We start from the raw sequence: 26,790 nt of genomic DNA on the forward strand, positions 1-26,790 counted from the left end.
TGTAGGGGCGGAGCCTGGCCGAGGTGACGCTCCTTTCACTACGTTTTTTTGTTCAGACCGCTGTCGACGAGCGACATTTGCAGGGGGAGAGAAGTCTATAGAAAGACGAACAAGTGTCCCCCAGAATTGACCCCGGCCTGGGATTATCTGAAAATCTATTGTGTGATTTCTAAAGGTAAGATTCAATCACATTCCCATTGGTTTTACTGCTCCCAATGTGTTTTCCCCCCATATCTCCGCCTTTGTTTGTGCGTGGGCTTATTTAAAACAACTTACATTTAGTTTTTCTTTTACGTGTAGAAATGTGTTTGTGTTATTTTAGGGTCGTATTATCACAACTCACTTTCTGTTGGTTACAAATCCATATTGGAGTTCATTTCCGCATACCTTGAACTCCTACGATCTTGTTCTGCCTGCTGCGGCCACAGGTTTAGTGGCGTTTAAAGTTGATTTTACGCAGCAAAATATCAGCTTCTTCTCAAACGCTATGAAATATTTTAATTGTCTACATTTCTATGTCGTTTGGTTTATGCGCTTTTACTGTATGTACCGAAAGTGGCAGGTGAGGTGAGGTTGAATCAGTCCTACCTCTGTCGGGAAATGTAGGGAATATTCAGTCAAGACATCCACAGAGGCTTCAGGGGTGTTTTTGTTTGTTTGTTTTCGATCGTTTATACTTAAATATTATGATAAGTACATGTTACGGAGGATTTTTGACAACCACCTGATCACTATTTTGAAGAAACTTGGAGATATTAGATATAGTGTGTGGAAAAACATAAGTTTAGTTTCCAGTAATTTGCTTTAAAAACTTTTACATGTTAACTTGCCTGTTTTTCCCAGTGCCAAACATAAATAAGTTTAGTTTGGATGTGCAGAGAGATATTGTGTAATGTTGGCTCTCTGGCTGAAAGCTCATTGGATCAGACATTTGAAAGAAGACACCACACTAAAACCCACCCCTTCATTTGCGTTGCAAGCCTTCATTTATCTCTGCTTTTTTTCCTAGAATAATTTTCAATGAATCAGGCATATTATGCTCTTTTAAAATGGCCTTGATCAATATTCTTTTTCATCTTCTCTGAAAGAGTTTTTTCTTTAAATATCACCTCTGTCCTCCACGTTTTTAAAACCTTTTTATTTGTCAAGATAACGTTAAACATTTATGAGAAAATCTGAAAACAAAAAATGTTTTATAGTGTATATCACAATAACATCATCTGCTTTACCAGTGCAGATCAATTTATTTGCCTCTATAGTTTTATTATTTGATCCATTTAGGCTTAAGTTGTAAATGTTCCTGTAAATTTGGGTGAATCCCAGATAACTTTCATGAAGTGTGACATATTATGATTAAATCAAATTAAGTACTAGTGACCTCCTGTTGATAAATAACACTCATAAGTAGACTTTTAGGAAAGTATAGAAAATTTCTCTTAACCAGTAATTGCCAGATTAGCTACCAAACGTCCCCAAACGGGTACAAATTGAAGGTTGGTCAGTAAAATGTCCCCAAGGCTCAAACAGGTCAATATGTGACCACTAAACCATCGCCAGGGCAGGAATGAGTTGATACTTGGTGAGTACCCAGGTTGGTACAGTTCATTGTAAGGTCACCATACAACATCCCCAAGGGATGTTGGGGAATTGACGCTTCACCAGTAAGAAACATTGGCCTCTTTTTGTGCTAAATATAGGTAGGTACTTGATGACCAAAGCTGCAAAATTACCAGCACATTGTAAAATGAAATCAGTGGTAATTTAGCTGATGCTCTCCTGATTTCTGTGGGTTTTCTTCTTTTTTTTTTCTTTTTTTTAAAGACGAGGCATTTTGGCTGTTAGTTGGAGTAACAAACAATTTGGTCTGCATGGTATCAAGAAAATGTAAATTATCATACAATTGCTGGAAATTGCAGTAACGTTATAGATTTCTAAGTCCACATTCCTGGTACTTTTCATATCCACGTCCACCGCCACTATCAAAGTGCTTCAGCATCTAAAGATACACATCCAGTGTCAGCATTAAGAGCCATTAACTTCCTCCCACATGGTCTGAAGCATTACTAGTATTACAGCACGAAGGCCCAGCATTGAGAGTATAATTCAAAATACCACATCCAGACAGGCCTTGGCAATACACACTATCCTGTGATGACTACTGTTTTATGCAACTCTAATGTCCACCCAAGGTGCCCTACACCTTCTGTGACTGTTTAAGAATGGCTTAAACTTGTGCCGGCACATCTTTAATTTGCAACCGTGTTTGCCGCGTTGACATTTGGATCATTAACTGTAATTGTATCATTTATTATTCTTGACTGTGAATCATCGCCAGTCATTACAACGCATCTGGATCAGAGCCAACATGTGTATGATATCCTGCTGGGTTTGAACGAAAGCTTCCTGCTGGAGCCGCTTAGTGTGCCAAGGATCGAACAGGACTTGGTTCTCTTGGTTGATGCCAATCTGGCTCGTAGTTCGGCACCAGACAGGGGCAGGTTTGGAAAGCTGTTCCTGTCTGTCCTCGGGGGGGGGAGGGGGGGGGATGGTGGTTGGATGTCCCCAGGGGGTGACTTACAGTAGATTTCGCTGTTACATCTGTGGATACATAGTGCTAATCCCTGCCCCCTCCATCTAATACCCTGATACTGTCCTACATTAGCGGACATTACACTTTTTAAAGGGGATTAGGGAAAGTCTTGTATCCTGACCTCTTGGTTTATGTTTTTGTCTCTCCTGGATCTGGACCCGCTTCTGTCTGGATCCAGTGATGCCCAACGCTGAACTTTCCACAGGCTCAGTTACAGCTTTTCACCCCACTCATTGTCTTTGAATGCATCGTGTTAAGCATTCTAGCGTTTCCATAGAGAGGGAACAACAAAGGGTTTTCCATTGAGGTTAGTGCGGTAAAAGTCTAATAAAATGTCCATAGATTTGCCTTTCACCAATATTTATTTAGCAATGGAGCTTTCAGTCCAAATATTTAAAACTATTATGGTTTTCTTTGCTGTTCTATATTGCTGAAGCAGGGCCAGCAAGTATTCAAAATGTTCTTTTTATTGCTTTAAAATGACAAAAGAGCAGACTGTAAGCTATCTTAAGCTTCTGTTATCATTATCAATAACCTAATTGTTTTCCATAAAAATATCCCATTCATTGGACAGATTTCTGCTGTTTCTGACACTCATTCTCTTCTTACAGCTGTATATTGTTTACCAAGTACAGTTGGAAATGGCCAACAAGTCATTAAGGCAATTATTTACCATCAGCAGTTAGCTGAATCAAAAGTCACTTGCTCAAATGTCTTAACCAATAACATTATTGTTGTTTTTCCCCTATGCATGGCGGTTTTAAAAACCACACTGAGTACGACCAGGTTCAGGTCATGTCTCTGCAAAGATGCCTGAGTTAACCATGCATGAGTCCCGCAGCTTCCCGACGGTATCGGTTCTGCTTCTGTTCCTCTGAAAACATTACTGCTGATAATTTTTTTCATTGCTGTGGTGAGGAGGGAGGGATCTACATTCCACGTCTGATTGAAGAGAAATTTTTTCACTGTTGGATGATTGTTGGGTTGTGGCTGTTTCTGTACGCCTCCTCCCTGTTACACTTCTATGAGATATTGAGAAGAGTGAGGACGGGTAGGATGTGTGGCTGAAACGGAAAGAAATCAACTGGGAAGCTTTACTTGGTAGATAGGTGCCACAAAAAAAGACTGCGTTGCTTTCAGATTTGTTTTGTCACCTTTTGGGGGAAAAATGTGAAGCATTGGTCTTGTTCTCCTTGTCCATTGCTTTTTAAGTCTCCCAGGAAGTCATGGGTTGTGAAAATTGTGCAACTTGACATTTGTGTAATCCAGAAACTGTGATGAATGTATGACAGAAAATACATGGGAGGTTACGGGGGGCTCTGAGTCAGGGTTTAATTCCTTGAAGTAAATGATGTAATTTTAACATTTGCGTAAGCTTAGTTGTAATGTATGACAACTGTAATTGTTCATCCTCTAGATGGTCTACTACAGATTTATAATAACACAAGAAAAGTAGCGTACAGAGATGGTAAATTACATTGATAGAAAACGACTGTACAGCTCTCTCAAGTGTGTTTAGTTTGCTAATGCTACATTAAATGTTTAAAACTTGGCATTGATTTCAGAGCCACTCCACATGAATTAATGAAATGGTACATTTATAAAAGTAGTACAGAGGTTTTTCATAACCTTGGTCAAAGGATATGTGTGACCTACAGCTAGTTTCCATTAGCTATAGCATGCTAACACTAATGTTTATTAGATGTTTTAAATATAATTTTATGTTCACTTGAGAGTGCACACTAAATTCATCATGTGGTGCATGCTTAAGCAGTACCAGTGTTTTTCACACAGATCCAAATGGACTGTGTGACTTTGTGGCATTAGCTAAGCAAACTAATAACCTTAGCATGCTAGTGCTAGCATCCATAAAATGTTGCTTTGTTTTAACAACTATCATTTTTTCATCATGTGGTTTCTCACATTATCAGTTGGAAAAGGCTGTCATGCCTGAGCTGATTTGGGTTAACATTAACTTTATTAATAATAGTGTACACAGCTTTAAAATTAAAAATAAATATTTAAGACTAACTATTGCTCCTTACTGACCCTAAAGAGGATTTTCATGATTGTTCTTTTTTCCACAGTTGCAGGCAGTAAAGCCATTAAAAACATGCTACAACTCAAACTGTTACTGAATGAGTATTTGTTGGATATTTCTGAATAACATAGGAAGTAATTTCTAAATGTCATAGGAACTGAGGCTCATGATTTGTTTGTGGATTTGTCGATAAAAATGTAATTTCCCTTTGAGATCATTAAAGTACTTTAAGCGGTCGTTGTTACTTGATTACATGTGATTTTATGTTCACTAAAAAGATAATTATTTATTTTGAACACCTTTTTTCAGTCGTTGAACTTGTATTTGACAAACTTTCTGTGTTCTTTCTTATCTCTTCATTCCCTTGCCCTGGTATCCTAAGCAGCACATTCCTCCTACTACCTGAAAAATGTATTATCTTTTGCATTTCCTCAGAGTTCAGGCAGACTCTAACTCATAGCATTGACAGTTCAAAATGAAACTTCCCTCGCAGCCCTTCAGACTGGGCTTTGGCTGCAGATTTGTTCACTAAGCTTGGCTTGTGAACACACAGAGCCATCATGATGTGCTTCAGTCCTCTTTTTGTTCGCACCCAGTGGGGAACTCTTGAGTAGTTTCCTTTTCAATATAGCAGAAGTCAGTGGGACAATGTGGCTACTCTTTTCCTCTCAGTCTCAAACAAAGTAAAACAGGGCACTCTCTGTGTTGTCAGTTCATCCTCTTCCTTCCTAACATCAGCCAAACACCATGGATGGGGGGGATGTCCCTTCTTTTAAATTCAAAAAGGGGCCTGGAAAAACTTGAATCTCCCAGCAACGACTATGTATTCAATATTCAGGCGTTTTCTTTATGTCAGTTCTGATAAAGATTGCGGTCTGTGGACATGCATCTTCTCCTTGTTTTGTGAACTTTATTCCGGTGCAGGCTGTGCAAATGAGCCCTCACTGCGGCTTTTTACTCCTTCCGTCTTGTTATCAGGTCGGTGTAATGTGAATCTGGTCTGCGCTCAGGCACCTCCTCAGAGACTTCTCACATTTCCTTTGATTCACAGTCAGATCCCAGAGGGAGTAAACAGCTACGCTCCAGTTTACAGCCACCGTACTATATCCACTGGCCTAATTTGACTCATTAAAGTAGCGGCAGTGAATCAACTGACAGAACAAGGACTCTCAGCCATTCTGCTGCTGCCCATTTTGTTTCCCGTCAGTGGTCGACAGAGTTGTTTGGCTTATTTCCAGATAAGCAGCTTAGATTAATTCAGTTTAATGTTGCCAAAGGAAATTGCCGTAATATGTTGGCTGTTTTTGAGGATATGAAGGGTTAAACCTGGCACTGCTATGGACTTGGCTTTATCACTCGACATTACGGTCACTTCAAAACACTCTAAAAATGTGCCCTTCAAGCTCGGAGCCTCTTTATCTGTGCTTGTGGCGCTTAGACAAATGTCTCAGCGACTTTGTGCCTGTTTCATAGTAATTAGCAGCTGTTTAACTTCTCTAAACAAACTTCCTCTGTCTGATCACACTAACAGCTTTAGTGAGTCAGATAAGGTTGTCCATCACTTCCTGTCACCCACCACATTAAATCCATTAACTGTTCTCACATTCTCACTTATTGATTCATAGCGAACTGTGCGCCCTGACAGCCTGATCGGTTACTGTTGTCCAAGCAGAAGATGAGAAATTTGTGGCTTGGCATCCAGGTGGACTTAGTACATAATATGTTAGGATTTATTCTGCTGGGATTGACAACTTCAAAATCTGTGGGGAAATGATGAAGAGTTGTGTAAATTACTAAAAATAGCTCTCACTGGATGGATTGGTAACAATACAGCTTTGTGACCTAAGAAAACCAGCTAACTTTTTACTTTTAGCATTCATGTAGGATTTTAATTTGCAGGTATATATATATATTTTCATCCACGGATCACATGATGTACTGAAATACTGCACAGAAGTTGAATGGTTAATCTGAACTATGTTTGTTGACTTTATCAAGCCATATAAGCTAATAAGCTACGAACATTAGCATTCTAACGTTTCAAGTTTCAACTGTATTTTTTTATGATTTGCTACATAGTGCACAAGATTCATGACATGACAGTAAAGTGCAGCTACAAAGTTTGAACATAATATCAAACTATGCAGCTTTGTAGCCTAAGCTGAGACATACTGTATCTAATGCTAGCTTTAGTATTGCAATTCCAGTAAAATCTTAACATTTAATAAGCTATGTAGTGCACAAGAGATTAATTTTGTGGTAAAACTAGCAGTTCAGTGGCTTTACATCAGTAAATCTAACCAAAATGTACTTTCACCAAAACAGACGTTAAAAATGCTTCAGCGAAATGTGAAAATTTCTACTATAAATCCACTTTAAAGTTTATTGAACATGTATCCCAATAATAGGCCTAAGTTAAAGTGTTTTGGTCAAAATGTACATTTTCTACATTGAACAACATGGAGGATAGGACACAGAGTGCCGGACGTTTGTTAAAGTCCTGGGTGTTGTTAAGGAGTTTGGGTTGCCTTTTAAGAGGGGTGTTCATGATGTGGCGGGTGGCCTGTATGTCGCATACTGTAGTTCTCTGATCCAGATGGTGCAAGAAGCTTTACAGATGTGTGCTTCAATAATCTGCTTTATTTGCTTGTCAGCCCAAACATAAAACCAGCAAGTCTGTGAGAAATCAGATTTATACCAGATGGGGTAAAAGACTTTTTTTTCCTGTTTTTTAAACAACAAAGACACAAGATCCTCTTACTTGAATGTGTATTGGATAACAACATGCGCACATTTTTTTTCGTGCAAATATTTTTAGCATTCTGCTGAGTAAAAATGACCTGTTTTTAAGAAGCTTTCACTTTTTTTTTTTTTTCCCCTGACATGCTGATCTCTGGTAGCCTAGTTGGCTGCTGGCCTGTAAGCGAGTCCAAATAGGGATAAGTTTTCTCATGTAGTTGTTGGCAAAAAGACAAATGAGCGTATTTCCTAAAACTTTTTTGCTTTATTAGATTTGTGTGGGCCTAATGCTCTTAAGCAAGTGTATAACCAGAGAGACGAGCAACATCTCAGATGTTTTTCTTACCACCCTGCCTGTCAGAAAGGATTAAACCTAAATAAGAGATCAGCACAAACTCCTTGGAGCTTGTTAGGAATACGACTGGAATATGAGCAGAGTTCATCCCGGGGGCCCTGGAACCTGATTTATTCCTGCTGTGATACGAAGAAGAGCTTAGGACAGCGACGTTTAGATCTGCTGGGATGGTTTTAAGATGCTTGGAAATGTTGATATTCCCTGAAGGTGTATTCACCTTCACCCACGCAATCCTCTGCCACACCCTTATCGGGAACCTGTTGTTGCTCTGGAAACACTCCCTGTTTGACTCGCCTGTGGGACGGGGGCAGGACTGCATGTTCTCACCACTGACAGCAGCCTTACTCATCCCTTTTGTCACAGCAGAGACGTCCTCTTATCTGATCATTTCAGCAGTTTTGACGTGACGGCTGAGTCAGAGGAGTTTAAAATAAAAGTGGTGAAACTGTGAGAGATGTTTCTGGTTTTTGCAGCAGAAGCGTCGCTCTCAGACAGATCGAATATGCAGCGTTAGCGTGGAATGTCACACTAGTGTTTCAGCAGCGAAAGCTGGAAAGTGTCCACGTCTGCTTTGTCTGTCGCAACTTGCTCTCTGGCAGCTTTTCACGGATGCGCATTCCTGGTTTTACTGTGAAGGCAGTTTTTTTTTTTTTTGGAAGAAGCCTCCTGAAGTTATTCTGTTGCCTAACAAGACGGGTGGGAGGTGCTGAGTATGAAATGCGGGTTTCTCCCAAAGCTAGGCCCCTGTGTTACTGTTGTAGTGCTGGTGGTAAAGAAGTGCGAGTGAAAAGAAGGCATCACTTATTAACTAGAAGAGAGCAAAGTCCAGTGTGAAGTTTACAGTCTGACCTAGCATTTAACTATAAACTGGCTGATAAGACTCGAAACTCAGCAGGATGAATAGAAAATAAAATGTAAGCCCAGCTTAACTCTTAGTTTTACTTTTTACTGTAATCTTCCGTTTTAAATCTTTTCATCATAGAAAGATTTTAAGGTTTTCCGTAAGAGTTTAGCAATCTTATCAAAAATAAAACAAAATGTCTGCAGTGTCAGACATGAGTTGGGCCAGGAGATAAAACCTTCAACAAAACAGAGCCGCGTATGTTGCCAAGGCGATCAGCAGGGCGTGTCACTAGACTGCACTAGTTGACTGAACCCGCTGCCTTGCCTAAGAGGAACAAAGCACCACCAAATACTCTCCCTGATTTCCAGAGAATGGCAACATGCTGTGTGAGGGGGAAACAATGTTTAAAACAGCCTTTCAAAACTTTAACAAGAGCTATTCATAGCATCAATCGATTTATTCCCATTAGCGGCTGGTGAATATTGAGGATGTTTTTCAGTAAATTGAAGCTGCGCCTTTTGGAAAGGTGAGCGTGAACGTTGACTGTAAGAGCAGCCGTCAGCGGACACTTGATGAGTCAGTGCATCATGTAGCTGCAAGTACAGACAATCCTCTGGGGCCTGGTCCTGTGGGGATATCATGCCAGAGTCACTGCAGCTGAAACTCTGAGTGGCTGATCTCTGTGGAAGTGAACAGAGATAAAGAAACAAGTTGAAACATTACAAAACGATCACATATTTTCTCTGAAACATGGAGGATGGGGAGGGGAAGGCGAACGGTGCATGTGTTGTAGAAAACACGGAAGCATTTTAGAGGGTAAAAACTACAAAGTTCGGTGGTTTTAAGTTGAATTTTATGTGATTTGACTAACACACACATTTGAAGTAAAAAGAATATAGCACATGGTTCTGTTTTGCAAATAAAAATGATTAGAAACATTTTGTTTTCAGTTCCCTCTCCTCTTCTACTGCCAAAAAAGTCCAGGATGGCCTGTGTTTCAGCATAAACTCTGCAGGTTAGGGAAGATTTTTCATTTTGAGAGAACATTAGTGAATAAACAACATCATAAAGAACAAGGAAGACAGGTCAGGGAGGGAGTTATGGAGAGGTCTAAAGCAGGATTAGGTTTAAAAATATCCCAAATTCTGAACACATCACTGAACAACTTTCAGTACAAAAAAGAACTGAGACTTTGTACAATCTTTGTCTCGGTCCTCTTTAATTCCTGTACTTTGATCACTCTGTCACCCTGACTTTGTTTTTATAGCTCACCCTCTGCCAACGCAGCAGCTAGACATTATGTACATTTGTCAGCTTGTTTTATTGGTTGTAATAATGGAAGATTCTCATAGATTCTTACTGCCGTGCTAAAACCAGATGTCTCGCAACAGCTACAGGGAATGATCCTTTTTTTTTTTTAATTCATTGTCTTGTTATTTGAAATCTTTGTATACCTTGAGTCCATCATGAAACACGCACACAATGTGGCCCGGCAATTTGCCTAACAAAGCCGTCTGTAACAGCCAAACATCTGAAAGCACTTGAAAGCAGCACAGTGTACGCATTGTGCCAGTTAGTTATGTGTCACAGGCAGTGGCAGGCAGCTATTATAAATGCAGATTTTCAAGGGAGTTTCTGTGGTGAATGTCATCTGAGCTGCAGAAATGTGGCGACCGTATCCCGACAGTGGTTGTTTACTCCGGAAAATAAAGACGTTGCACAAAGAATCTCAGTGCACGAAGAGAAAACGCTTACGTTGACTAGGAGACCGTATGCACTGGTCCAGGTCCTACTGCACTGTTTTTTTTTTCTTACAAAGGGGTGGATTGGTTTTATTGCAAAATGCACACAAATTCAACAACTTACTAGAGTGAAGCTGTATCTGGTTTGAGTAACTAATGTAGCACGAAGCATGATTACCTGATGTCAAGGCGTGTAGAATGAGCATGTGCTGGCAAGTAACTGTAAATATGCAACCTAAAGAGAGGTTGGTGGGTAATTACACAACTGTAGCTGTTTGAAACTGTGTTTTGATTACTATATGAACATATCTTACAGAACATAAACGTGAAGTATTTAGTGTTTTCTCATGTTTTGTGGGCGACGAGGTGTCGGCTCACTGTACAAACACACACACACACACACTCAGGCTTACCAGAATCTAAACCTGACAGGCGAGTTTATCATCATACGTCAGCAGGAGGCTGCTTCAAGCTGCTTGGGTGGGGACCAGGGGGTTAAAGGTCGGTGCTGAGAATTTCTGACATGCTGCTGTCTCTCCGCCCACTTCGCCCTCCCTTCTCCTGGAACCACAACGCTGCTGCTGCTGCTGCTGCTGCTGCTGCTGCTGCTTTGTGTTGTCGTTTTCAGGTCAGAGTGCCTGGCTGCAGGGTAGGAGGGTCCGTCTCGGGATCTGTCACGGTGGCAGACGAGAAAGCAAAACGACAGCGCTTGTGCAAGGAGGCAGAGAGCGTGCCAGAATGCTTAGTAATTCATGAAAGGATGGGCGTGTAGTCAGATGTGTCTTGATCATTTGGAGTGAAGGAAATCTGGGGAAATCATTATTTTATTTCTCTGCATATTTCAGGTTGGCTCCGTCGTTGCTCCTTTGATAACGGACAAGGATGGAGATGCACAGTAAGTCGTTCAGCCCCTTTTTTGTGTGTGTGTGTATATAATTTCTCTGCATTTCTTTTCTTCGCTGCCTGTTTTAGTGATGTTGTCGTTTTTATCCACTGCATTCTTTTCACAGTCACGTCATATTGTTGTTATTTGGTTTCCCTCTTTCGTCTGGCTCGTCTAATGCTTTAAGATGGCCTGAATTTTATGTAAAATTTAGTCATTTCTGAAATCATTGTCACCTTTTCTAGCATCATAGAGATCCATCCTGCGGCTCTTGGAGGTCTGTCGCTTAAACCTTCTCAAACTGCAATAAAGGGAAAAGCAAATCTTCTCTTATGTTGGTATCTGACATCTCCAGGTCACAAGTGATTAAATAGAATAAATGCTATAAACCAACACAGAACAAAATCTGTTGTTGAAATAATCAATTAGTAGAATTAAGTTAATTAACTTGCCAGATAACTAGTTGATTATCTACTAAATTATTATACAATATTTTTTTCTGAAACATTAAAAAAATCAAGTTTTCCTCTGAAGGAAGGTTTGCAAAAGCTGAAAAAATGTTTCAGTAAATACAATAAAGTATTTCTTTTAAAACTTGCAGTGCCACACTCAAGTTTTGTTCTTTTGTTTTGTGTGTGTTTATTTGTCAGTATGTTGCTGCTTTTGTGCATTTGCAATTATACCCTAGAATAAAATTTCATTACATTGTATGCTAGCCAGATTGAGCTCTGTATCACAACTGATTGAGATGTTTAAATGCCGTTTTTGATGGAAATCTGCCGTTTATTTCCCAGTTCAAACTTTTTGAGCATTTGTACATTTGACACTCCGCCTCTAAAACTGACAGAATATTATTGCCGTTATTATCTCTAGATTTACATTCCTGAAGAATAAACAAAGTTAAAATCAGACAAAGTAATTCTTTGAGTTTTATCAAAATAATTTTTTTATTTAATATCTTAAAGGTTAGGATCACTTTCATGGCTCTATTTATGAGACAGGCTTTTAATTATAACATGTCCAAAGTTCAGTTATTGTTTTCTTGTATTAGCGTAAGGGTCATCTTTTGGAAACAACTTTGTGTTCAAGAATGGTTGATGACTAACAAATCAAATTTAAGTAAAATATAATTTTTTTCTTTAATCAGAGTAGGCTCTGATAACATGGAGGCTGAAATGTTGTCAATAATCTCTTTGACGATAAGTTTTCTTATCCTGAATAATTTTGTTTTTAGTGTTCTCACTTCAGCTTGGCATCAGAAACAAAGATTTCTGAAATCTAGTAGCTAGATTTCTGTTCAAGTTGGAGCATGCAATTTTTATAAAAATATATTTTTTTACATATTGAAACATTTCATTTATAAAACATAAAACTGTCACCAAGTCATGACAGTATAACGAGTCAGATAATTAGTGAAAAACTGGAGCTCCTCTGCCTCTTCAGTGTGGTCCTACTGCCATCGGCAGAAATAAACCTCTCTCGGTCTGAAACAACCAAGGGATCTGATCTCATGAATTTAAATCTACCTGCACCATTTCTGATCTTCTCTTCCTATTTTTGTGTTTTTCAGTGAGCGAGATGGATAGTGGCATGGTAAAGGTCAAGGAGTGGAATCAGTCATATTACGGTCACGACTCGGGCATCCAGTCTGGAGCCACCACCATCAGAGACGATGACGGCGACTACAAAACCACCACGCGTTATGTCACAACCACCACTGTCACCAAAGAGCAGCCCGGTGAGACAAAGCAATCGTAAAAATGACCAATTTTGTGGAAATTTCTCCTTCGATGTCAGTTTGACCACCGCTTGCTGTATTCCAGACTTGGAGACCCAGTACACACTGAGCAGAGCTCAGCGTGTTCGGGCTGCGATGTTCCCCGAGTCGATGGAAGAAAGCACCACCATCCTGTCGACCCAGACAGACCCGTCCCAGATGACCAACGTCCAGCGGCTGGCCGAGCCCTCCCAGATGCTCAAACAGGCCATCATCCATCTGATCAACTACCAGGACGATGCCGAGCTGGCCACCAGGGCCATCCCGGAGCTCACCAAGCTGCTCAACGATGAAGATCAGGTGATAAACACGGGGACATGCAGCCAGGCTAAATCGCACTGTAATCTGGCTTGTTGGTTCATTTTGTTTATCATCAAAAAATATTAGCTAGCATTGCAACAGTCAAATAAAAACTCTCCCCTCCCTAAATATTTAATCTCCATAAACAGGTGGTGGTCAGCAAGGCGGCACAGATTGTGAACCAGCTCACCCATAAGGAGGCCTCCCGCCGCGCCCTGATGCAGTCCCCTCAGATGGTGGCGGCGGTGGTCCGGGCCTTGCAGAACTCAAACAATATGGAAACCACCAAGGCGGCAGCCAGCATCCTCCACAACTTGTCCCACCAGAGGGAGGGCCTGCTTGCCATCTTCAAGTCAGGAGGCATCCCCGCTCTTGTCCGCATGCTCAGGTACTGCTGGAAAATGGGCTTCACGTCCCGCTCTTTATTCCTCATTTTCTACACACACCTGGTTTGAGTTGCTATAAAGTCCTGACGGCACATCACATAAACTATTCATAGCTACATCATTTGGCTCAGGATATATCCCACTCAGCACTTGAGATTAGATCTACGGCCTGAGCCCGACCCAAAAGTTTGGGCCAAAATTATTTGCTTGATGTACAGCACAAGGAAAACCAAACATGAATGCACCACAAAAAGTTTTACTTATCTACTTATTAGTGTAAATAGAGGAGTAGGTAGTTTAGCTTGTTGAGGAAAGGAAGTGCGTGAGTAGGGTGGAGAAGTTAATCAGGCTGTAACAAACACAGCTCTGTCCTGCTGGAGCAGTTGCAGAGATGTTCTCCTTTCAGTCACACATCCAAGATGATTTTCACTTGACTCACCCTGTGGTTACAACAACCGACAAGATGGAGCTGGAAGACGTTAAATCTAAAAACAGGAGAAGTTGCTCTGCTTTTAAATAAAAAGGAAAGCAGCAAAATCTTTATTAAATTATGTCGGGTTTACTAATTTACTTGGACACAATGCCTATGGGTTCGAACCAGGTCGGGTTGGATTTTTTTTTTTTTGGCCTTATCTAAACTCCGCTCCACACATACAGCTGTAATCTTTAAGAAACCTGCATCTTACTAATGATGGTATGTTTCCACACAGTTTTAATACACATCTTTGAGAATTTGGCTCATAATACAATGCAGAATAAAACATAGAGAAGATATGTCCTGCTCCTTCATAAACGCAGGGCAGTTCTTTGAATGTCATAAAAGGTAATGACTACTGGTTTAACTTCGTTCTTTGTGAGGCTCGATCAGGCTGAGGACATTTGGGAACAATGGGCAGAACCGAGACGCCATCACAGACACAAAACTGATGCAGCCAACGCAGTCTCTCTTTAGCTTAGTGCTATTGTAAGGGCTTACAAACTCATATTGGTGGTGAAAACACAAATTTGTTAATTCTACAAAATGTCTTGCAAGTCTTCCACGCAAAAATCAACTGACTCCATTTATTTGTTTTTTATGCAGTTTTTAAAAAGCTGCTCGCTGGCTGTCGATACAGGTGGAGCTGGCATAAAGTGGCAGATGGCACAGCAACAATATGAGTTGTTGAGTTCATTCAGAGATTAATTTAAAACTTAAATGTTGCACCCATTCTTGAGATGAAATCATGTCAAGACTTCCCAAGAATTTCCCCTGCACAGAAACATTGTTTGTAAAACATTTAGCCACTGCCTCAGTTCCATCGGCAGTAACCAGGACAGGAAACAAAATGCAAAAAATCCAGTTTATTAGATTTAATTGCGGGGTTGGGAGTGCAATGAACTGGTCGCATCCAACTTTCTTCAGCAGAGCGACAGCTTGTTGGCCTGAATGAAAGCTGGAAGTGACTCTCTTAGTGTTGCTGCTTCTGACTCAGCCTACGTCCTCCATCATTTCACAGATATTAAAAGGAATCCACACCCAGTACGTCACTCTTTTTCATCGCCACATTTTTATTTTCTCAGACAGCTTAGGTCTGCTGATTTTATCTGTTTCCTTTAAAATCTCAGAAGTTTCACTGAAACATATTAGAACATAATGTTTCTGGCGCGTTCCAGAGCCTCATGAAATGTTATTTTTGTTGACTGAAACTGAAAACATACAAGTATTGTCAACTACTCTCGTATGTGAAAATTGGATCAAAACTAAACTTCATAAAAAGTCAGCCAGAATGTCAATCATATAGGTGATTATCACTTTTATGCACTAATAAATGTCTGAAGATGAGAACTCAATCAGATATAATTGTAGCCATGTTAAAAAAAAAAAAGGTAGAACTGGCTATTAATCAACTCCATTCTTTGATTAATTTCTTCTTTCTTAAACGGTTTTCCTTTAAGTTGTATGTCAACCTAAAGAGGTTTTTCTCTGATTTCCTTTTTTCATATTAACTTATAGCTACAGGAAACTTAGTTGACTAAAATATGGTAGGATTTTGTAATAATGTGAATTTTCTTGTCTTCAGCTCTCCGCTAGAGTCTGTGCTGTTCTACGCCATCACCACACTTCACAACCTGCTGCTGCACCAGGAGGGAGCCAAGATGGCCGTGCGTCTGGCCGACGGACTGCAAAGGATGGTCCCGCTGCTGAAGAAGACCAACCCTAAGTTCCTGGCCATCACCACAGACTGTCTGCAGCTGCTGTCATATGGCAACCAGGAGAGCAAGGTCTGCTTTTATTACACTTTGTGCTCTTGAAGCTAGGACACATACTTGGAGAGCTGCCAAGATCTGCAGCAGGAAGGTGTTTAGTGTTGGGTGTGGCATGAGAACCAAGCTGTTCAGGTGACAGCATGGGTGCGGTTAAGTTTTTATGATTAAAATAATAAGAAAGGGTTTAAGTGGGGTTAATCTGCCTGGACAAGCTACGGTTTTTCTGATTTGAGATATTTTTTGTTTCCTCATGTAGAGATTAAGATGATTCTGAACTGTGTAGAAGCCGTACTTTAACGCTGCGTCTCTGTGCAACAGCTGATCATTCTCGCCAACGGAGGTCCCGAAGGTCTTGTTCAAATCATGAAGACCTACAACTACGAGAAGTTGCTTTGGACCACGAGCCGCGTCCTCAAAGTCCTCTCTGTGTGCCCCAGCAACAAACCAGCCATTGTTGAGGCTGGTATGTAACGTGTGCAGTATGTGAGAGAAAAAACCTGTGTGTGCAGGGGAGTCTGGCCGCGCTTTTTGGGCAGCACTGATGCCCCTAACACACTGAATCTGCGTTTATGAGATGTCGTTGAGAACTGAGTTTTCCTTCTCCTTCCTCAGGTGGGATGCAGGCTCTTGGTAAACACCTGCAAGGCTCCAGCCAGCGTTTGGTGCAGAACTGCCTGTGGACCCTCAGAAACCTGTCCGATGCTGCAACAAAGCAGGTCCTAATTCACTTCTTAAGCACCTCATTTGCCTAAAGATTCCAACAACATACTTCATCCGAATCTGAACAGTCAACATGCAGTCAAGTGGTTTTGGACTATTAGTTTTTGTACACACCTTTTGTATAACGGCGTAGACCACATGGGGGACACCGCTCCCGCTTCAGTATACGTCACTCCCCTACCCGCCAGTGTTTCCTTCCCCTCCCCCACACTTCCTCTGTTCTGCTTTTAGGAAACGGTCTGAGAGCAACACACTTTCCTGCAGACAGCCTCCTTTGTGATCGACAACGTTCCAATTTCCATCCAGGAAAATTGACCATTTGCCAATCATATGGGAGTTATTTAGTGAAGAATCGAACAAAAGTACAGAATTCCTCCAGGCGTCAGATAAATGTTGGTCAAAAGTGTTCATGTCTCCTGCAGATACAAAACCCAGATAGTTTAAGAGGAATATCAACAGTGCTGTCAGAGCGCATTTCCACATGAAACACCGCAACAAACTTCTAACCAGTCACACAACACTTCGCACAGAGCTCTGTCAAAATACTTCAACCCAGGGCCTCTCTGCAAACAAAATGACACAATATTTATCACACGCCTACGTCAACGACAACCGATTTTGGCGCTTCGGATGGAGTGTGTCGCGGCCTTAATCCAGCACACGACCGATCTGAGCTGCCTTATTCTTCCCATCCAGGAAGGAGTTGAACCCCTGCTGCAGACTCTGGTGGGGCTCCTCAGCGCAGACGACGTCAACATGCTCACCTGCGCCACTGGCATCCTGTCCAACCTCACGTGCAACAACAGCAACAACAAATCTCTGGTCACCCAACACAACGGTGTCGAGTCGCTGATCCACGCCATACTGCGTGCCGGGGAGAAGGAGGATGTGTCTGAGCCGGCGGTTTGCGCCCTGCGACATCTGACTTCACGCCACCAGGACGCCGAGTTGGCGCAGCACGCCGTGAGGAACCACTACGGCATCCCAGCTATCGTCAAGCTGCTCAACATGCCCTACTACTGGCCAGTCATCAAGGTAGACAAATGAATTTAAAGGAGAGAAAAGTGTGCTTCTGCTGAAGTGTTGGTTTAGAAAATTGAGAGGTAGACAATAGGCTGGTGTTTTTTTAAAGTTTGAAATAGATTTTAAAAGAAATCATCATCAAGGAACTCCAAGGTAAATGAAGGGACAGATGGTTAATGACGGTGTCCAAGTGGACAAAGCGTCTCGCAGCTTGAAGGAGCATGTCAGACGGAAATGGTTCAGTTAAAACAAAAGCAAAAGCCCATTTTTTACTCTTAGTTACAAATCAATTATGGACAGTGTGTTAACAGTGTCTTTCTGCCTCTTTCCCCTCTGCAGGCTGCTGTTGGGCTGCTCCGCAACCTGGCCTTGTGCCCAGAAAACCAGGCTCCCCTCAGAGATGCAAACGCCGTCCCCCGTCTGGTCAACCTGCTGCTCAAGGCCCACCAGGACAATCAGAAATCTGGTTCATCCCCTCAGCAGGCTTACCAGGTACCTGACGGATTCTGGTTTGTTTTACTTCGATAGACATAACAAAATAAAAATAAAAATCTTGCTTTTCCAAGGATAACCTCTGATCTTTCAATCTCAGGATGGAGTGAGGATGGAGGAGATTGTGGAGGGTTGCACAGGAGCCTTGCACATCCTGGCAAGAGATCCCATAAATAGAAGTCAAATTGCCAACTTGGACACAATTCCACTCTTTGTCCAGGTAACAAACTCAGAACTAGGCAATAGTGGGTCAGTCATCTTCTCACAGCATTACCTCAAGTCAAAATATCAATTTATCATGGTGCTTTCAAAAGAATCCTATAAGAAATGTAATGTCTTATCCAATTATTTTCATGAAGACAATTTGTTCCACTGTAAAAATAATTATTCATATGTAGGCTTGAAGCCAAAATATGTAAATAAGAAAAAAAGTTTAGTATCCTTCTTTCAGCCAGCTAACTGGCAGTGTGCAGCAAAGCTACAGCATTACTCTTCACCTCTGGCATCTTATTAAGACGACATTTAACCATGTGCAGAAAACATTTTAAAAGCTGGGTAGTAAACCGTGACATTGTAACCAGCCCATGACTATTGTCAACTAATAATAATGTGTAAGGAATTATTTTTCCCCTCTAACATGTATTCTCGTCTCTGCAGCTCCTCTACTCCCCGGTGGAGAACGTGAAGCGTGTGGCGGCAGGCGTTCTGTGTGAGCTGGCCCTGGACAAACAGTGTGCTGAAGCTATTGATGGAGAGGGAGCTTCATCTCCACTGATGGAGCTACTGCACTCTAACAATGAGGGCATTGGTATGCTTCCTAGGCATCACAGCTCAATTAGCTTCTTGTAATGTTGCTATGAGTCACAGGAGGGAAAGACAATCAGTTTCTGGACGAGCTGAACTTGCTGTATGAGAAGTCTCCAGATATTTGGCCTCAACTTATCATTTCTAGTATCACTTCTGCCTAACATTGTGTTGACCAACGCAAACAAAGATTTTAAATATTACCTCATTATTTTAGATACTGACTTTAAATTATTTTCCATAACTGCTTCTGCTTAGTAGCTTCTTAGTTATTAATGAACAATTAAATATATATGCCAAGAAGTGAATCTCCAAGGTATATCCTATTTTTAAGTCATGCCTACATGCCCTACAGTTTGCATGTGAAACCAAAACAATTGGCTTAAAAGTTGGGAGCTGGTGGTTTCTTACTAGCCAACTTCAAAGCTAATTAGCAAAATACCTTTACTCCAGCTAAGCTAGCAAAGCTTTAACTTCTGGTATTACATGTTGGTGCTACCTAACCTCAAAACGTTAGTTAGCAGAGCAGACCTATGGCTTTACACCAGCTAAGATAACATCAGCGTTGCTGACCATAAGCTAACAATTTGTTTTCATAGCTTCCCATATGAACAAACTAAAGTTTGTTTTATTTCTACACTGAAGTCAGATCTTCACAGTTTAAAGTTGGATAAAGTAAAAATGCCTACCAGAACACCTCCAAAAATGACCAGCTTAGATTCAGTATGGCTACAGCCTATATGAAACATGGTGGATAACCTACTTATGTGCACTTCTGAAGGCTCAATAAACCAGGATGGAGAGTGCAACCTCTACTTGGTGTGTATGTAGCTTTTCTGTTTGAATGCATGGAATTGACAGAAATGCTTTTATCCCATCGGCTTTCCGTCTTTCAGCGAAAATTCACTCAAATTCAATGCAGTACAAGTAAGGAAGTTTGTTATTTGAAGTTAACTGAGCTGATTTATCATAGTTGGTGATAACCAACCACCCTAGTTAGGGTATCTTAACACCAGCTAAGCTCCTTAAATCACAATTAAATGATCTGTTTTGAGGCAGACAGTATAACTCGCTACTTATACCGGACAGAAGGTTGTTCTGCCATCTAATATAAGGTTAAATTAAACTTTGTGATGTTCCTCGACAGCCTGTTATATTTACTTCCCCAGCTGCAAGCAAGATATTGGCCCTATTCTAAAGTGAACTAATTTCTCTCATATTACAGTTGGAGTAGAAACTCTAATGACTCATGTCCAAATTATGTCCCCCTGCTGCACCGCAGCGGCTGCTCTAATTACATCCACAACCCTCAAACATTCAGGGCCAACTGGGGTTCTCCCACCCACCCAACGTTAAGTTGATCTGAACTTAATTACTACTGCAAAAAAGTAGCTACCAAAATACGAGTTTTTTAAAATTATTATTATTATTATTCCAGATTGATTTGTGATTTTAGTGTTTTAGTGTAGCAAAAAGCTGACAGAGTTACAGTTTGGTGTCATCTTTCGGTGTGGGAAGTAGAGACGGCCATCAGCTTGAATCAACTTCAAAGATTGTTAATTTGACAAAACCAACACTTCCTTTCCTTACATTTTGAGAGGCAAACTTGTTACCTTTGAATGACTGACAGTCTTTACATGCAGGAACTTATGTTTACTCCTCACTGAGCAAGACTAGAGGCCAATACTGAATCTCTTAACACCCAATAGGTTGTGAAAGCTCCAGGCCAAGCTTCTGCTCAAACCAAACAACATACAGAAATACAATTAGTGCAAAAAAAAAAAATCCTCACAACTTTAATCTTTAGATCCTTATATTTTATATTCAATGCAGTAAATTGATTTAGGATTCCAACATGAATTTACACCTACAACTGCCCTTTACAGACTTGGGTGTACTCCTGAAGTTCGACTTAGGCATTCCTGAAGTCCGTTTCTGTTTCGACATTTATTCTTGTTTATTTGTGGATCACTGATCGTTTTGATTCTTTCTCTCCAGCTACCTACGCTGCTGCTGTTCTCTACCGCATTTCCGAAGATAAGAACGCCGACTACAAGAAGCGTGTCTCCGTGGAGCTCACACACTCTCTGTTCAAGCACGACCCTGCAGCCTGGGAGTCGGTGAGTGTGTGGCGCCCTCTGCTGTCTAAATGCCACATTCTATCTCCAACACATCAGTACTAAAATAGACAGTTATATCTTTTTATGTTAATCTAGTCTTGAACAAGTGAATAAATGTAACTCTGTAGCTTGTATCTGACTGCTGCCTTCTTGTGACAGGCCCACAACACTATCCTGGAAGGAGGCTATCAAGATGGTGAGTAGCTGTGACCCTAAATGCGCAAACGCAGCACATTTTGCAGGACATGGTGCAGCTGCAGCAGGGCACCAACATGTTAACACTCTAACACTGCATCATTTTCTTTTACTACCCTCTAATAACAGCTACAAACTTTGCATCTTCTCTCTTAATCTCTGTCCCTGCTCTCATTTCTCTTTTTCCTTTTTAGGTTTTTTTTTTGTCACTTTTCTCAAAATGTGGAGTGATATCCACGGTTGTTGTACAACCCCTGGCAAAAAGTATGGACTCACCAGTCTTGGATGAGCACTCATTCAGACAGTTCATGCTGTAAAACAAACTCAGATCAAAAACATGATACAATATTAAGGTCGTTCCAAAGTGCAACTTGTTGGCCGTCAGGAACACTCAAAGAAATGAAGAGAAAACATTGTGGAAGTCAGTGAATGATACTTTAATTGACCAAACACAGGGAAATAAATATGGAATCACTCAATTCTGAGGAAAAAAGTGTGGAATCACTCAAATTGGAGGTAGAAAAAAAGGACACACCCAGTCTATTTCCTTTCCCTAAATGGACACCTGCCCCAGATTAGATGTGCCCGTTAGTGTGCAGTTCAAAACACCTGCAGTCATGACACCTTGGAGGGCTGCTGGACGAAGTGGAGTGGTGAGAACCATGGCTCCAACAAGAGAAATGTCCCTTGAAACAAAAGAGAGGATTGTGAAACTTCTTGAGGAAGGTAACCCTTCACGCATGGTTGCTAAAGATGTGGGCTGTTCACAGTCAGCTGTATCCAAGATATGGACCAAATACAAACAGCATGGAATGGTTGTTAAAGCCAAGCGTACTGGTAGACCAAGAAAGACATCACAGCGTCAAGACAAACAACTTAAGGCCATTTGTCTTGAAAACCGAAAACGTACAACTAAACAGATGAAGCATAAATGGGAGGAAGTTGGAGTCAATGTATGTGACCGAACCGTAAGAAATCGCCTAAAGGAGATGGGATTTCAATACAGGAAAGCTAAACGAAAACCAGCATTGACACCTAAACATAAAAGAACGAGACTCCAATGGGCTAAGGAGAGGCAATCATGGACTGTGGATGACTGGATGAAAGTTGTCTTCAGTGATGAGTCAAGAATCTGCATTGGACAAGGTGATGATGCTGGAACTTTTGTTTGGTGCCGTTCCAGTGAGATTTATGAAGAGGCCTGCCTGAAGAAAACAACCAAATTTCCACAGTCCTTGATGATATGGGGCTGCATGTCAGGCAAAGGCACTGGGGAGATGACTGTGGTTAATTCTTCTATCAATGCACAAGTTTACATTGACATTTTGGACAGTTTTCTCATCCCTTCAATTGAACAGATGTTTGGTGATGATGACATAATTTTCCAAGATGACAATGCATCGTGCCATCGGGCAAAAACAGTGAAGGCATTCCTTGAAGAAAGACACATTCAGTCGATGTCATGGCCTGCAAATAGTCCAGATCTCAACCCAATTGAAAACCTGTGGTGGAGATTGAAAAAAATGGTCCACAAGAAGGGTCCAACCAGCAAAGCTGATCTGGCAACTGCTATCAAAGAGAGTTGGCACCAAATTGATGCAGAATACTGTTTGTCACTCATCAAGTCCATGCCTCACAGACTGAAAGCTGTTATAAAAGCCAAAGGTGGTGCAACTAAATACTAGTGATGTATTTTGAATGGTCTTTTGTTTATGCGTTTTTCATGATTCCATACTTTTTTCCTCAGAATTGAGTGATTCCATATTTATTTCCCTGTGTTTGGTCAATTAAAGTATCATTCACTGACTTCCACAATGTTTTCTCTTCATTTCTTTGAGTGTTCCTGAAGGCCAACAAGTTGCACTTTGGAACGACCTTAATATTGTATCATGTTTTTGATCTGAGTTTGTTTTACAGCATGAAATGTCTGAATGAGTGCTCATCCAAGACTGGTGAGTCCATACTTTTTGCCAGGGGTTGTAAATACAGCAGGGAACTAATAAAAACATGTAACTCCTTATAGAACCAGACGGTTACGCACCCTATGCATACCAAGGTGAAATGCCAATGGATGCCTATGACGGACAAATGATGGGGGAAGACTTTCAAGGAATGAACTACAACAGACCCTTTGATTATTAACGGTCAGTATGTGACGCATTTTAACTTCAGTGTATTTTTATTGGGATTCATGATGAACACAAAGTGGACAGAATTGCTAAAATCTGTTAGCTGTGTGTGTCCAAAATCTGGCTCTTATGGAAGAGTGATAATATTGGACGTTGTTGAGAGAAGGGCTGGCATGTGAAGATCATGAAGACAGAAGAAGCTGCTGTGGTCGAATGAAACCAAAATTAAGATTTTTGGCTTAGATACAAATGGCTTTGTGTACTGTGGCACCTAGTGTGGCATTGGCAGCATAATGCTGTGTGGATGCTTTTCTTACTCAGGACAGGGAAGATGGAGCTTCATTTGAGAGCTGCTGAGTTTCTAAAAAGACTTGAAGGTGAAGGTTGACCTTTACTGAACACAGTCTGACTGCACCGTCACAACACAACAATGTTATTTGATTCAGACCATTTTATCGCAGCTCTAAGTCTAGATCTATAATTCAGTTCAAATCAAGAATTGAAAATCGATGCTAATTTGAACCGTTTTGCAAATAAAGACCAAGGAATTATCTCATTTAGTTAATATTTATAATCTTATATCAGATGGTATCTGGAAAACAACTTTAAGATGCCTCGTTCTTTAGACTAATTTAATAGTTTTACTAACAGACAAAAAGAATCGATTCTCAAAAAAAAAAACTAAATATGAAAAATATATGAAATATAAATGTTGATGGCAGTATTGTGTTATTTTTAGCTGCCAGGTTTCTTACACATTTCTCTGCAGCTTCAGTAGGTTTGCTTTGTGTGAGCAGTGAGAATAATTTGGTCTGACTGCTACATTACTGTGGTGTTATAAAGTTGGACATGAACAAAGTATCACTCTGAGCCGAGACTAAACCAAATATTTTCAGATGGGGAAAAGGATAATAGAAACTATTTTAAATGCTCTGTGCTTAGATGGTCCATTTCTTTCCATGTAGATTCCATTGGGGCTTCACAATATTGGTAAAACGTATCATTGTGATCTTGTGAGGGAAAAAATGCAATGCTATTATTTAATATTCCTAGAATTGATTGTCATCTTCCACATACACATTTATTAATCTTCATCTGACTAAAACTGAGATGACGACTGAAATTTGATATATTGTGCAGCAGCTCTAATATTAGTGGGGGAAAATATCAACTCACTGACCACTTTACCAGTTTGCATTCCCAGTTGTATTTCAGTCCACCTTAATTCTTCACAGCATATATGCAACTAAATCTCAGGGATTGGCATCATAGTGTCACAGTTGCTGCAGGTTTATGGCTGTGAAGACCACTGGAGTATGAAGAACTTTTTGTCAAGTAAAAAAAAAACAGTTTCAAATTGATGTGACAGAACATGTCCAAAATTATTCTGATTATGAATTTGCATGAACATATATCAAGGATCACACAAGTGACTGAGCTTAAGTTTGAAGGAACCAACTGCAGATGCTGCAGAAAACCCTTCATCAGATCATTTTCTCATCATCACTATTTCTGCTGACAGGATGTTGGACGGGACGAGAGGCTGAAGACCTGAAGAGGGATTCTGTGGTAGAGAGAAGAGAAAACGTTCACTCCCTCTGCTCTCCACCTGCTGTAAAATATGCAATTATCGTCAAATATGGGACTCATAATCTTAACAGGGCTCAACTTTGTGTTTTTTTTTATAGAAAGAATAATTGATTTTTAATAATGACAGCTTTTAAGTTTTGGTTTAAAAAAAAAAAACTTTTAGAAGTGTGTGCATGCTCGTGTGTGTGAATGTGTTTAGGCTTCTGGGTGGGTGGTCTATGCCAAAGAGATTTTTGTTTTGTGATGATAATCATGTAGCCTACTTTTTATTATTATTTTAACAATCCAGAAATAATATTTGAGAACACTGCCAGAGGTGGCTCAATGTGCACAGTGCACCTATTCGTTTCTCTGTTTTAGGCCTTTTTTTTTTTTTTTAACATCACTGTAGTTTTGACACTTTGTACCGTCGTCGTTCTCCCGCCGCGAGCCAGAAATCGATTCACTAACTTGTTCTTCAGGTGTGATAATTCAACAGAAGGGAACAAAGATGCTTAAAGCGACCTGACCTGACCTGACCTGAGCTGTTGGCTACTCTTATGTAATCAGTTGTTTTACTAAAACTGGAGATGTTTTTCTTTTCTGATTTACTGTTTTTATAAGTTGTTCACTTGGGAGAACTTCAGTGTATATCTTCCATAAATTTAGCAGAGATGTCTTTTTTTTGTTTGTTTGTTTTTGAAGTGAATTTTAAAGAGAAACTGATCTGTAGCTGTGGTTGAAATCACAACGAGGATTGTTGGAGATGAGATGATGGAGTCCGGATGGCCCCGCAGCTGCCAGCGAACTACTGACAGGGAAATCTTGCTTTCTATTTCATAAAGAGTTTTTACTGAGATTTTGTTTAATAAAATAAATGATATATTAAAAATGCATCTCTGTCCATACTTTTTACAGTTTACAAAAGCCCAACATTATGAATATGTCATAATCCATTATTAGCGTAGGTGGTAATGCAAAATCACATTTTTCTTGATACAGTTTAATTCTTTAAAGTGTCAATTTACAACAAATGCAACATGAATACAAGCAATAACAATAAATCCATGATGTAGATTTTTTTCTTACTAAATTATAATATTATAATTTATATTATTATATTGGTGAATTCTATTAAGTTTTAAAAAGAATGAAGTTACTGGATGGCTGGCACACTCACCTTTTGCCTGTACAACAGGTCAACTCTGACTATCCAGGTGTATTATAAGCCTGGTGGGCCACCAGGCTTTACTTGTACCTCCACCAGGCTTAGCATTGTTAATTTATCTTTTTTTTTTTTTATAGCCTTTTTTAAAGACTTTATAGGTAGTGTTTAGGTAGTAATCTTCCCAGCCTTCCAAAAATGCATAACTATCAAGTAATATTTTCAAATTTCCTGTCAACTTTAAAAACCTTATAACTCAAAACCATGGCGGCTGGCTGGAAGGCCTCCCTAAAGCCCAGGGAAAGTTTTCTGTGGGAAACCCTGATATCTGTAGATGAACACGCCTTTGTAAATGGAAAGTCTTTATCATTCTGTAAATATGCAACCTATATGTGCCTAGCAAATGTACAACACAACTCCCTCGTACAGCAAAATAGGCTTCACCACAATTTGATGTCACCCCTCACTCCAAAGGTCTTTCTGGGACTGTCCCTTTAAATCCTCCCTAAAAATCCGTCTGTTCAAACAAGCATTTTGACTGATCATTTTACTCTACATTTTTTTGTACATTTGTTTTCTTTTAATCTTTGTAAGGTGATCTTTATGCCACGAAGGGCGCCTTTTAAATAAAATGTATTAGTAGACTGAGAATGTCTGCTGCCTTAAAAA

General features: G+C 40.3%; 1 protein-coding gene and 1 long non-coding RNA gene across 3 annotated transcripts; one reads left to right on the top strand and one right to left on the bottom strand.

Moving 5' to 3' along the window:
- The first annotated feature begins 28 nt into the window (after positions 1–28).
- Positions 29–25,852, top strand: jupa (junction plakoglobin a). Of its 2 annotated transcripts, XM_032564305.1 has the most exons (16): positions 36–175; positions 11,157–11,206; positions 12,765–12,932; positions 13,018–13,271; positions 13,421–13,659; positions 15,718–15,919; positions 16,223–16,367; positions 16,517–16,620; positions 17,321–17,659; positions 17,987–18,139; positions 18,240–18,359; positions 18,797–18,947; positions 20,942–21,063; positions 21,223–21,259; positions 23,282–23,402; positions 24,910–25,852. In XM_032564305.1, exons 2-15 carry the CDS (start codon positions 11,194–11,196, stop codon positions 23,398–23,400), a joined length of 2,166 nt encoding a protein of 721 aa, XP_032420196.1. In that variant the 5' UTR covers positions 36–175; positions 11,157–11,193; the 3' UTR covers positions 23,401–23,402; positions 24,910–25,852. The 2 variants fall into 2 exon arrangements, with proteins under 2 accessions (XP_032420197.1, XP_032420196.1); XM_032564306.1 differs by lacking the exon at positions 11,157–11,206 and having other exon boundaries at positions 29–175.
- Positions 9,146–10,838, bottom strand: LOC116720850 (uncharacterized). The gene is made up of 2 exons (XR_004339469.1): positions 10,725–10,838; positions 9,146–9,249 (listed from the first exon to the last, which is right to left on the bottom strand). It is a non-coding gene; the product is annotated as an uncharacterized LOC116720850 (long non-coding RNA).
- Positions 25,853–26,790: the final 938 nt, after the last annotated feature.

This window comes from Xiphophorus hellerii, chromosome 5 (assembly GCF_003331165.1).
Source record: "Xiphophorus hellerii strain 12219 chromosome 5, Xiphophorus_hellerii-4.1, whole genome shotgun sequence".
NCBI lineage: Eukaryota > Metazoa > Chordata > Actinopteri > Cyprinodontiformes > Poeciliidae > Xiphophorus > Xiphophorus hellerii.